Here is a 12,880-nt window from a genome sequence, read left to right as displayed (position 1 = left end):
TTCATTTTTATATCAGAAAATCAAAGAATGTCTTGGTATGTTCAGGCATGTTTTATTAATTTTCAAAGCAGTTTTTTTCCCCTGAGAAGGACCCATTCTCATGATGTCATTTCCTTTAGGAGATGGAGTACCTTTTCTTTTTCTGTGCCATCTGAGTTTTGCATAGGTTTGTGTTTCTCCTGTTCTTCAGATTTGAGCTTAGAAGGAACTTCTTTCCAAAGCCCCCCATAGAGTTGGCCTCTCTTGTGTGTTCCCAAACACCCCACACTTGCGCCATCTTAGTAGTCATAGGTTTACTGTGTAATTACCTGTTAGCTTGTCTGTTTTCCCTGCTCGACTGTAAATTCCTTGCTATCATGGACATTATCTTTCTTATTGTGGTAAACTGACATAGTGCTTGGCGCCCGGTTAGCCACACTGGATATTTGCTAAATGAATGGGTAAATGCAAATTATGCTAAATAGCAACTGTATCTCATTATTCTGAAAGTCTTTCCCTTCTACAGTCCATTCACTCATTAGATTTCAAGTAATAGGAACGTAAACTCAGAAACTCACCATGTAGACTGGGTGTGGGCTGCTGAAACAAGGTTCTCTTATTTTTATTGTCAGACTTTTTGTTTGTAGCCCCTTTCTCCTCACCCCAGAGTCATCCAGCTTGTGAGCATGCACCTTTGGAAAGAGGTAAGGGCCAGACTCAGTAGACACAAACTGGCTGAAAGCTAAGAAGGTTGGTCAGATCTCTCTCGTCTTTGAGTGCTGTTTTAAAATCTAGAGACAAAACAAAAATTGAACACTGGAACTATGTCTTTGATTTGTAGTGTGGCCCTTAGACTCCATGTGACCTTACCCAGGGTGTGGGCTTCACACTACTAGTTTGGGGATGCTTTTACCTTATTAGTTAACATCAATTAATAAGCCAGTAAGACTAAGCTAATTATGTGACACGCAGCAGGTGTTATGCTACAAGGATTGGATCAATGAGTAATTGTAATTGAAGCTGAATGTAATTAATTATGTGATTTTGAGGTGTTCAAATGTAATTCCACTTAAGTTCCATCTGGAAACTAGAGCGCTAAGAGGGATTACTGATGAGGAAAACAGGCATAAAGATGCTCGTGACTGATGTTTGAGTTGTGTCCAGATACTCCCTCCCCCCCCCCCCCCCCCCCCCGCAGTAGGAAAATACAGATGACCCTCTTGAGAGACCTGTGCCACTCTGCCGACTGCCTGCAGTCCCACCCCCTTCTCTCCTTTGTTCACACCCTCTGCCTCTTCGCACTTCTTGTTCCACACGTCCCCATTGGGCTCCGCTGCTCCAGGTCGCCATGCAACAGCACATTCTGTTCTGTGTGGAGTTCTCTTGCTCCTTCTTCATTAGCTAACATTGACTTGTTTTCAGAACTCAGCTTAAGGTCAGTAACAGTAGGAAGCTTTTTCTGCCCCTCAGTCTGATTTAGATGCTCCCCTGTTTCCAAAGCATCTTTACAATGGTGCCTCCACTCTATTCTGTAATTTTTGATTGTCAGTCCTTTCTGCTAGTCTCAAGCAGAGATGATCCTGCAAGGTCTAGTTGAATGAGCAAATAAACTTTGATTTTTCTAAATATTCTTGTAGAGGTAGTGCTAAAAACCGCCTAAAATTGGGCTTTTATAAACTATAGATACAACTTTAAAAATAGTTTTTAGTATATATTGTGTCACATAATAAACAGGTGTTATTTATAACTTATACATTTATAATTCATACTGTCTTTTATGTTAATCCTCACCTGAGGATATCCTTCTATTGATCTTCAAAGAGAGTGGAGGGGGGAGAGAGAGACAGAGAGAGAAACATCAATGTGAGAGAGACACATTAATTGGCTGCCTCCCACATGTGCACCAACCAGGATGGGGAATTGAGCCTGCAATCAAGACACCTGCCCCTGACTGGAATCGAACCCGGGACCCTTCAGTTTTCAGGCTGACACTCTCCACTGAGCCAGACTGGCTAGGGCTATTTTATACTTTCTATTCCCTGTTTTATTCAAACTTTAACACGTCTTACAACCACATAACTTTAGATGGATTTGTGTAGTGCTTAAGAGACCTCTGGAGCTTGTCTCTGTGGATTTGAATCCTGGTATTGCCACTAGAAGGACTTTAGGCTGGTTATTCATCTTTTTATTTCGATCCTCACCCGAGGATATTTTTCCATTGATTTTTTAAGAGAGTGTAGAAGAGAGAGGGAAAGACAGAAACATCGATGTGAGAGAAACACATTGATTGGTTGCCTCCTGCACACGCCCAACCAGGGCCCGGGCCGGGGAGGAGCCTGCAACCAAGGTACGTGCCCTTGACCAGAATCGAATCGGGACGATTCGCAGACCGATGCTCTATCCACTGAGCCAAACCGGCTAGGGATGCTTATTCATTTTTAACCTTGGCTTCCCCAGCTGTACATTTTTGGGGTAAAAATCAGTCATATCTACCTCATAAGATTGTGGTGGGGTCTGAATGAGATAATATGTGCAGGTAAAGCTCTTGCATAGCTTCCTTCTGAAAACACTGCTGATTTTTCGCACTCTGGTTATTTTGAACCCATGCAATTCATAGAATTGCAGAGTGGTTGTATATTCTCAGAGCAGATGGTAGACGTCAGTCCTCCACACTGACGGAGGAATCACAGATTAGTGATGTGGAGGAATGACAGCTTCGTGAGACATTATGCCACCTTTTATGACTCTAACGTGGGACCTGCCTGATGTCTCATGCAGCATCGTGAGCCATTACATCAGCACCACCCATGAGCTATACTTCAATCTGAAGGGCAGAGCAAGCTCATCACCGGTGAGGCCCAGGACAGCAGTCATCATCGGTGCTAGGGGCCATGATGTTTCTTATAGCTTCTGCACTGGAGGGAAAATAGATGCTAATAAGGTCTCCGAGAGTTTTTCGCATGAACTCCACAGAAACAAGTTTGTAAACAGTGTGGAAAAGTGGAAAACTAACAGGACTTGGTTAAACTCTTGTGAAAATGTTGCTTATAAGCTTCTAGAAACTTACAGAAGTAGGCAGGCCACCCTTGGAGGAAATAAGCAGAATACTAGAGGTGGGGCCACGTGTGACTTATGCATGCTAAACGTATAAATTCTGTGCTCAGATAGTTGAAGTGCCATGAAAGGACTTGGTTTCCCCACACCTGTTTCAGCCATTGGTAACATGACTATGAGTCACTTTTAGAGTTGGTGCCTTCTTGCTTCTGGAATAAGCATCAGCAACCTTTTTTTTTTTTTGGCCAAAAAGACACTTTTATTTAGGTAGAGAATCTCACCTAGCAGCTTGTATAGAATGTAAAAAGTTTTTACCCCACATACTTGTGAATGAATTAAAATGGATAGTTTAGAATTGGAGATAGGTTTCCTGAATAATGGCTTAAGGTAAAATAATGGTTTAGGATAACAAAATGCTTTTTAATTTTATATGTGGAAATATTTTCGGGCCTTGAGGCATGAGATATTTTGCATTGATTAAGTTAAGTTTCAAATGTCCAAATGCCTTTAAAGCAGCAGGTGAAATTATATTTAATTTTACTTTTGTTTGATGACCCAGGGTCATTTTGAATATGTGTATTTTTGGTACTTTGACCCAGTTTAGTTTTCTACATGTGTTTTATCTTGTCTTTATGTTAACGTCAGACTGCCATTTGCCATTTCTGCTGATGCTGTTATTAACTTAAACATTCTCTCTTTGTACAGTCCATCAATGGTTTGCTGCTAGTAATTTCCTTTAATTTGTGGTATCAGTAATCAAGGTTGGAAATACTTCTCTGTTAAACAAAGGCAAGATTCTGAGTAAGGGCCAAGGCATGTCGGGCCTTTGCCACAAGAATTTTCTACATACTTCCTGTTTAGGAATCCTTTTCTAAAGGATGGTAGCGTTTAGTTAGTCTCGACTTTGAAAAAGTGGGCTTTTTCTGTAACATTTTTGCATAGGATGCTCAGGACATTTATTACTGGTATCATTAAAATTTTTTTTCTCTCTGCTTTGTAAACAGTCAAAATTTGCTGTGTGATGTCACAATTGTGGCTGAAGACATGGAAATCTCTGCTCATAGAGTGGTGCTGGCCGCCTGTAGTCCTTATTTTCACGCCATGTTTACAGGTATGAAATATTTTAGTTATGGGTATTTTTAAAATGTATACAGATCTGGGCTTTTTTTCCTGTATTTTTTAATTAACATTTACTTTTATGAAATGAAGCATTGTAATGCAAGAGAACTCTTGCTTTGTTCCAGATTCCTCATCTTTCATTGTTGTAATCATGCTGTGTGTATGTGCACATTACATGCTCATACAATTTTATCCTCCGTTTTCTTCCTGTACATTTATATTTACATATGTCGACTCAGTTTACCTTCTTGCCATTTACAACAGCTTTTTGGCATTTTATTATTTTGGAAAAAAAAGCTTTCACTATTTTACACATTTTCAAATGATTCTCATGTTAGTTTCATCCAAAGAGATGTTTATTTAACGTCCTTTGATTGGAAAAACTTAGAAAATATGGTGTATACTTAGACATCTGTAAAAATATATATAGAATGATTTTAGTTCTTCTGGAAAAAAGTAATTTGTGCCTGCCACACTTAAAGTCTTTAACCTCATTCTTTGAAAAAGATTTAAACATAAAAAAATTTAAACAAAGAAATGAAGTTCCAACAATGAGCGTGTAATCTTAGAGTACTGGTAGTTGCAATAAAGTACTTATAAATACAAATGTAGCGTACAAAAGAGCACAAATGCAAAGTTATTCATGCTTTAGAAATTGTTATATAATTCCTGTGGTTAACAATTTTACTGGGTACTCACAAGAATACAGAATGACGTAAGAGTGCTTCCTGCCCCAGTAGCTTATTGTGTCACTGGGGAGATGAGATGTGCACAGTTGAATACGTAATAGTGTAAGGAAGATCTGTGTGCCCAGAGCAGCGATGCAGATGGGGAGGACTGAGATGGGCAACATTGAGAGGGGATCTGATGTTACCTGAAAACTCATGGAAATAAAGGATTTACACAGATGAAGATGAGTGTAGAAGGCCATGTGGAGAGAGTGGGCTTAGTGTTTTGGGAATAGAGAGAAGTCTGGAGGTCACCTCTCTTTTCAGCCTATTGAAGTCTTGCTGTTCCTGAACTGAGTCAAATAATCCAGAATGTAGGAAGGATGGCTGAGGGGCTGTGAGCCAGGTTGGGATAGTGATTTGGAAAGATGTCTTTCCTGAGTGATTTGAAAAGGCAATACTCATAAAGTAGGACTAGTCAATTTTTTATGTCCTGGGGGTCCCTCAGTCTCTTGGTTTACACCTTGTTTGTTACTCTTGACCACTTCAGTAAACAGAATCTCCAGGCTTGTCAGAGGAGGATTGCTTTGAAACGTGCTGGTGTAATTTAGGAATTCCCTAGTAAAGTGCTGTCCTCTGTAAGTGTCCTTCCTTCACATGACACTGCTGTTGCCACTTCCTGGTCAGAATGACCAGACCTTTGGGATCACCAGTCACTATCAGTCTGTGCTTGACTCTATCGCTTTATCAATCTTTCCATCTGGAGAATTGGGATGATAATTTTACTGACTTCTTAGGGTTTTTGCAAAGATTAAATGAGATCATAGCACTTTGCTTGGCACATAGAAAATGTTGGCAGTAATTATCATGGCTGTTATTATTAACTAGAGGCCCGATGCACAAAATTCGTGCAAGGGGCTCGGCCCTCGCAGCCCTGGCTGCCTCTCCCGGCCCTTGTAGCCCTGGCCGGCCCTTGCAGCCCCTTGCAGCCCCTTGCAGCCCACTGCAGCCGCTCACAGCTCCAGCTGGCCCTTTTAGCCCCTCACAGCCTTGGCCAGACCTTGCAGGCCCAGCTTCATCCGGAAGGTCGCCTGGAAGGATGTCCGGAAGTTCTTTCGGCTATTCGGTCTAATTAGCATATTAGCTCTTTATTATGTAGGATATTACTTACTCTCAATTCCTAAATGGGATGTTCTGTAAGAATTAAAGATTGAGAAAGTCTTAGACAATTTTGATAAATATTGCCATTTCCTTAGTTACAGAAATATAGTGATCAACTTAAAACTACAAGATTAGCCGAACCGGTTTAGCTCAGTGGATAGAGCGTCGGCCTGCAGACTGAAGGGTCCCAGGTTCGATTCCGGTCAAGGGCATGTATCTTGGTTGCGGGCACATCCCCACTGGGGCGCGTGGGCTGATTGATGTTTCTCTCTCATCGATGTTTCTAACTCTCTATCCCTCTCCCTTCTTCTCTCTAAAAAAATCAATAAAATATATATATTAAAAAAAAAAAACAAAAAACAAAAACAAAAACAAAACTACAAGATTAAGATTAGTTTCCTTTCCCCTAAAAGGCAACACTTTCTCAGCCTTAGATATCCAAAGACATGGATACTAGAGATGGCATTCTTCTGTCTTTATCTTTCTTCTGTTTCCTTTATAATTTAACTACATTTCAGTTTCCCTTATATAAAATTTTTTTGTCCAGTGGTTCTCAACTCTTCATGTTTTAGTTAACATGCAATTTATGAATATGGAGCTTTGCCTAATGACAGAACCGGGGGGGCCTGAAGACATATGAGTCTATTAATTATTCCTAGTGTATCTCAGTTTACTTAGAGGTGGGTACCTCTTGCAGTTCAATCTATTTTTGCCTGAGAATACTTGGTCACATTTTAGATTGCTATGTGCTAAAGATGGATGCAGAACAGGGATACTCTGTTAATTTCTGGCACATATAAAATGTGAACTGAGTACCTCCATTGGGTGTGGATTTTTTTTACAACTTTATTGAGGCATAGTTTACAGAAAATTGACCCATTTAAAGTGTGGAGTTCAGTGATTTTTAGTAAATTTACTGAATGGTACTATCATCACCATAAATATATTTTAGAACATATTATTCATGTCACAGTATGTATCATCAGTTCCTTATTATTGCTGAATAGGTTCCATGGTATGAATATACCATATTTTGATTGTTCATTCACCAGTTGATGGGCATTTGAGTTGTTTCCAGGTTTTGGCTGTTATGAATAATGCTGCTGTGAACATTCATGTGCAGTTCTTCGAGTGGACAGATATTTTAATTTCTCATAGGGATAGATATCTAGGAGAATTGCTGGGTCGTATGGTCAATTTATATTTTAACTTTTTGAAAAACTGCTGTGCTCATTATTTACAATAGCTAAGATCTGGAAACAGCCCAAGTGCCCGTCAGTAGGTGAGTGGATAAAAGAAGTGTGGCACTTTTATACCAGGGAATGCTGTGAGGCTGTGAAAAGAAGGATCTCTTACCCTTTGAGACACATGGAGGGACCTGGACACCATTATGCTCAGTGAGATAGGCCAGTCAGAGAAAGACAAATATCATATGATCTCACTTTTATGAAGAATCTAATGAATATAATAAACTGGTGAACAAAAAAAGATCCAGAGACATTGAAGCATTGAGCAGACTGATATATTTCAAAGGGAAGGGGGCAGGCAGAAAGAGATTAACCAAAGAACTTACATATGCATATATGCATAGCGCATGGACACAGACGATAGTGTAGTGAAGGCCTGGGGTGGGGCAGGGGCTGGATGGAAGGGGGCAAAAGGGGATACATCTGTAATACTGCCAATAATAAAAAGTCTAGGTTAAAACAAAACTAAAAAGCTGCTATGCTGTTTTTCATGGTGCTGCACCCCTTTATTTTCCCACTAACAGTACACAAGGGTTCCCATTTCTCCAACTTCCTTGCCAACACTTGTTACCCTCTGTGTGTTTTTTTTAAATTGTAGTCATTATAATGAGTGTGAAATGACATCTCCTATAATTTTAATTTGCACTTTCCTAATAACTAAGGATACTGAGCATCTTTTCATGTGCTCAATAGTCCAGACTTTTATGGTTCTTCAGTAATAGATGTTGTTTACCTATCTGGCAATCTTTGTCTGTTTTCTTCTGAATCCACTGGGTAGTCAACAGTTTGACAGAGATCAGGCAGAGAAGATATGGAGATTTGGTAGTTCAGTGTGCATACTATATTCATTTAAGATTTGCTAGAATATGAGTTGTCTTGGTCTGAGCCTTGTTAGAATTTACTATGAAACATATAGTGAAGGCCAACAAATAGACCTTTGCATATATCTCCTCTGTCATACACCACATATATTTATACTCTCCTGCTCAGTGGATAATCAGAAGTGTTTACAGTGGCACAGGGCGTTACCCTACTCTTGTTTTCCCATAACTCACCTCTTAGAAAATGGGGAATATGCATATGATCTTTCTTGGCCCTTGTTTTTAATCTCCCATAAACTGTAGGTGAGTTTTTCATTCAAATTATATCACCTAAAGAAATAATTGTGTTATTCCTCTTAGTTCTGAGTATTTGGATGGAGAAGGGATTTGAAAAGTAATTCTGTGATTTAGTCACAGGTTTTTACTTTGTGAGGTATGGGCCTATTTACAGCAAGGCCAAGTTGACTGTTACTTGAGAAAGAATGTGTCAAGTTGGGTTCTTGCGTTTTTTAATTATTTGTTTGTTACAAATGTGGAATTTAAAAAACTGTTTCTCCTACAAATTCGAGGCTAAAGTATCTGAAATGCAGTGGGGAAATACTAAATTTTAATTTGTACTCCTTTTGTGTGCTTTTTAAAAAAAAGTTTTATTGATTTTAGAGAGAGAGGGAGGAAGAGGGGGAGATAGGGAAACATCAATGTGAGAGAGAGACATTGATTGATTGCCTCCTGTGTGCACCCTGACCAGGGATTGCACACGCAATCTGGGTATGTGCCCTGACCGAAAATCAAATCGGTGACCTGTCAGTGCATGAAATGACACTCAACCAACTGAGCCACAGCGGGCAGGGCTTGATTATTTCTTTTGTCATATTGAACATGATTCAGTAAGGTAAATTAGAATTGGAAAAGACAGATTATTAAATGATTAGGAAGTGAGGTTCTTTAAATAGTGGTATGTATAGTTATATTTGCCTAGATTCATGTTTTCATTCATCAGAGAATAGTTATTGAGCATCTTCTTGTGCCAGGCATTATCTTAGGCTTCGAGGATCATAGAGATGAACAAGACAGACAAATCTCTGTACTCATGATTCTCATCAGAGAGAGGAGAAAAGGTTAGACTGAGTAAATGTAAAAAGATAACTGAGTGCTGGGAAGGAAATGAAATAGGGTGTTGCACATAAAGAGCATAAGTTAGGCTGTGCTCCATTTAAACCATAAATAGTAAGGAATTGTATTCTCATAATTGGAAGGTAGGCTCGGCACCAGGCATGATTGCTTCTGCAGCTTGCGACTCCTATTCTTCAGCAATCAGTTCCTGCTGTATTTGCACCCTCTGGCCTCAATAGCAATTTTATCCTTAAGTTGCTTCCCCTCCTGAATTTAAGATTCTTACCAGAGTGAACTCCACATCACAAGGAAGGAGGAAGATTGTCATTTTCTCTTTTAGAAGCTAGGAGACCTTTTCCAGAAGTTACTCAGACTAGACCAAAACTAGCAGGGGAGTGCAGTTCCCAAGTTTGCCTTAGATTAGTTGTAGAACTGGGGAGTTATGTACCATGACCACCAGAGAGTGGCTTGCAGGGCATTCGGGTCAGCTTGCCAGAATGAAAATACATGTGTCAGTAGTGTCTTTGTAACCCAAGACTAATAGAGATCAAAAGGTCAGTAATGGTTAGCATGGATGACACGTGGAGCTTAAGGAATAATGGAATAAATTTTATTAAATATAGATGTAAATTTATCATTCACTTCATAGGGTTTCAGCATATGAGAAGCTTCTGTATTATACTTTTATGTTTTTTGAAATATTTTTATATGCTAAACAATAACTGAAATTAGAATGATAGGTGTTTTTTTATTAAAATGATTTTATGTTTTGCCTCTTAAACCTTTTCACTTTTTAGAACTTTAAAATGGGTAAATAAAGTTACCAGTTTGTGCTGGGCTTCATGAGTCCTGATTCAACTTCTTTAAAATGGAAATGTTCCTATTCATACCTATGTCCTTAAGTTTTTACAATTTGAAGGACTTTATTTCTTTTTTATTTTATTTATATATATTAAATATACCATTATTGATTTCAGAGAGGGAGAGATAGAAACATTACTGATAAGAGAATCATTGATCGGCTGCCTCCTGCACGCCCCTTACTGGGGATTGAGCCTGCAATCACAGCATGTGCCCTTGGCTGGAATCGAACCTGGCACCCTTCAGTCCACAGGCCAATGCTTTATCCACTGAGCCAAACCAGCTAGGGCAAGACTTCATTTCTTTTCTCAAAAAAAGTAGAGATGGTTCAGAGTCCACTAGTGAAAGTGCTTATCTCAGCCTAGAATGTTTGGTGGATGACCAAGAATACCCTTGTTCAAGACTAATTTAAGTGTTATTAATTATATTAAGTAATGATGCCACATCTTAAATTGGCACTTGTTTTACCTTTTTTTTTTTTTTTTTAAGGCATGTGAATCTTTTTTTTTTTTTTAATATATTTTATTGATTTTTTTACAGAGAGGAAGGGAGAGGGATAGAGAGCCAGAAACATTGATGAGAGAGAAACATCAATTCAGCTGCCTCCTGCACACTCCCCACTGGGGATGTGCCCACAACCAAGGCACATGCCCCTGACCAGAATCGAACCTGGGATCCTTGAGTCTGCAGGCGACGCTCTATCCACTGAGCCAAACCAGTCAGGGCTTGTTTTACTTTTTATTCTTCTAGTCATTCATTCATCAAACCAATATTTATTGGGTATTTACCATATGTAAGGCGTTATAAGATACAGAGATAAGAAAGACATCATCCCTGTTCTCCGGAAGCTCAAGAATTCAGGTGAGGCCCTGTCAGTGTGGCTCAGTTGGTTGAGCATCGCCCCATGCATCAGGAGGTCGCCGTTTCAATTCCTGGTCAGGGCACATGCTGGGGTTTCAGGTTTGATCCCTAAAAGGGAGTGTGTGCAGGAGGCAGCCAATTGATGTTTCTCTCTCTCCTTCCCTCTGAAATAAATAAAAACATATTAAAAAAAAAAAAAAGAATCCAGGAGGTGAGAACTAGGTATTATTACTAGTAGATTTGCAGGAAGTACTCAAGTGTACTCATGGTGAGAGCCTAATCCAGCCTTAGGTGACCAGTAGGTAAGACTACCTGGAGAGATTCCAGGTGAATCTTAAAAGAATGTGTGGGGATCAGCCCGGGGAATGAGGGCTTGGGGAGACAAGGAGGACAAAGCTCATCAGAAGCATCATGGTAGGAAATTGCTTGGTGTGTGGGGAAAAGTACAAAAAGTTCCTTCTTGATATATTTTAAGCCTATAAGTAGGAGAGAGAGAGGAGGTCGGGTAGCGAAGCAAGGGTGGATGTGGAAGGGGCTTGCGTGTCTGTATGGGAGCTGCTGAGGGCTTCTGGGTGCCACTGTCAGGTCTGTGCAGTCCGTTCTGTAGGCAAGGAAAGAATTAGGAGGTTCCTGCAGAGGGGTTGGCAAGAGGTGATGGGAGCCCCAGTGGCACAGTGGCAGAAGGGAAGGGGAGGTAAGGAGATTGATTTGAGATCTGAGTTTAATTCTGCAGGTTTTGGTGAACAATGGGATGGATGGCTGAAGAAGGGAGAGTTAAGAATGACCCTCAGGTTGTCAGTGACTGTGTCTGTGTGGATATCCTAGTTAATAGCTTCAGAGTGCTACATGATCAGAACACAGAAACCAAACTAGTCAGAGGGAGAAACTATGGGACGTTAAAAATGACACAAGATGAACTCTGTACAGTATCATTGGATATCTTTTTAAAAATGTATTATCAGAAATACATCTCACAAAACCATGCTGTTTAAAGATTTCCTCTATGAACACAGCAAAGGGCAGTAACTAAGGTAATATGTTACAACTAGAATTAGATCGAAATAGCTTTTACAACTCTCTTGAGTATGTGTTTTGATTCTTAGTGGTTACTGGAATTTTTTAAACTTGTAATGCAATTTGTGGCAAACTATTTGTAAATTAATGTGAAAAATAAAGATTAAAAAGTTTCTGAGGCAGTATATGATTGGCATTGAATTTGTTGAAAGTAGATAGATACATTTTTCTGGGGAGAGATAATTTATATAAAAATCACATAAGGAATATATGAATTAGTAAAGTGTAGCTTAGAGCAGTACTTTAAAAATGGTAATATTAAAAACTGCTTAGCAGAGGACTGTTTTTCAGTTATATGTATAAATCAAAGTCAGACTTATTTTCGCCTAAGCTAAGTTATGCCTAAGTCCCAGGGGGTGAATTCACTCCTTGAGAACTATGGCTTTATGCTTGTATGAACCCAGGCCCTGCAGGAGTTTGCACATCACAGGGGCCCTATAGGTCTATTAGACACGGCTAATTCTAAAAGTTCACGTATAGGTCAATTAGATGTGGCTAATTCTAAAAGTCCACTTGGGAATCACCAAAGCATCTTCACTTTGGGCACAAAAGAGCTTCCAGATTATACAAATCTAGTCTATCCACAAGATCCAGAGAGCGTAGGATAGGGAAGGGTGACTTATATGCAGATAAAGAATTATTTTTCCATGTTCCTCAATCCTCCTTCCCCCATCCTTTTTCTATAAGAGGGGCGGGGAAGAGAAGAAACATGCTATAACAGCAAACACAACCCAGTCCCCTGTCTTCCTGCTATATAGACATATGTACCTTTGTTCCTTAACTATCTCTCCCTTTCCCTGTGATACTGATGTATGTTTTCCCCCCTGGGAAGTAGCAGGTAAGTTTTTGAGATATTTTAGCTCTTAGGAGAACAGCTTCTTTCTGAGCTGTTGTCAGAGATAATCCCCAGGAAAGCAGGCAG

General features: G+C 39.7%; 1 protein-coding gene across 1 annotated transcript in view; it reads left to right on the top strand.

The window, feature by feature from the left end:
• KLHL2 (kelch like family member 2) overlaps positions 1–12,880 on the top strand; it is a 78,877-nt gene that overhangs the window by 16,140 nt on the left and 49,857 nt on the right. The window contains exon 3 of the mRNA XM_070415361.1: positions 4,038–4,144. Within this exon, the coding sequence (XP_070271462.1) occupies positions 4,038–4,144 (107 nt within the window). The remainder of the gene's footprint in view (positions 1–4,037; positions 4,145–12,880) is intronic.

Source organism: Myotis yumanensis, unplaced genomic scaffold (assembly GCF_028538775.1).
Source record: "Myotis yumanensis isolate MYYU_CA2020_CCGP unplaced genomic scaffold, mMyoYum1.0.hap1 SCAF_5, whole genome shotgun sequence".
Lineage (NCBI taxonomy): Eukaryota > Metazoa > Chordata > Mammalia > Chiroptera > Vespertilionidae > Myotis > Myotis yumanensis.
The sequence above is the reverse complement of the archived record's forward strand: the minus strand, read 5'-3'. Positions and strand labels throughout refer to the sequence as shown.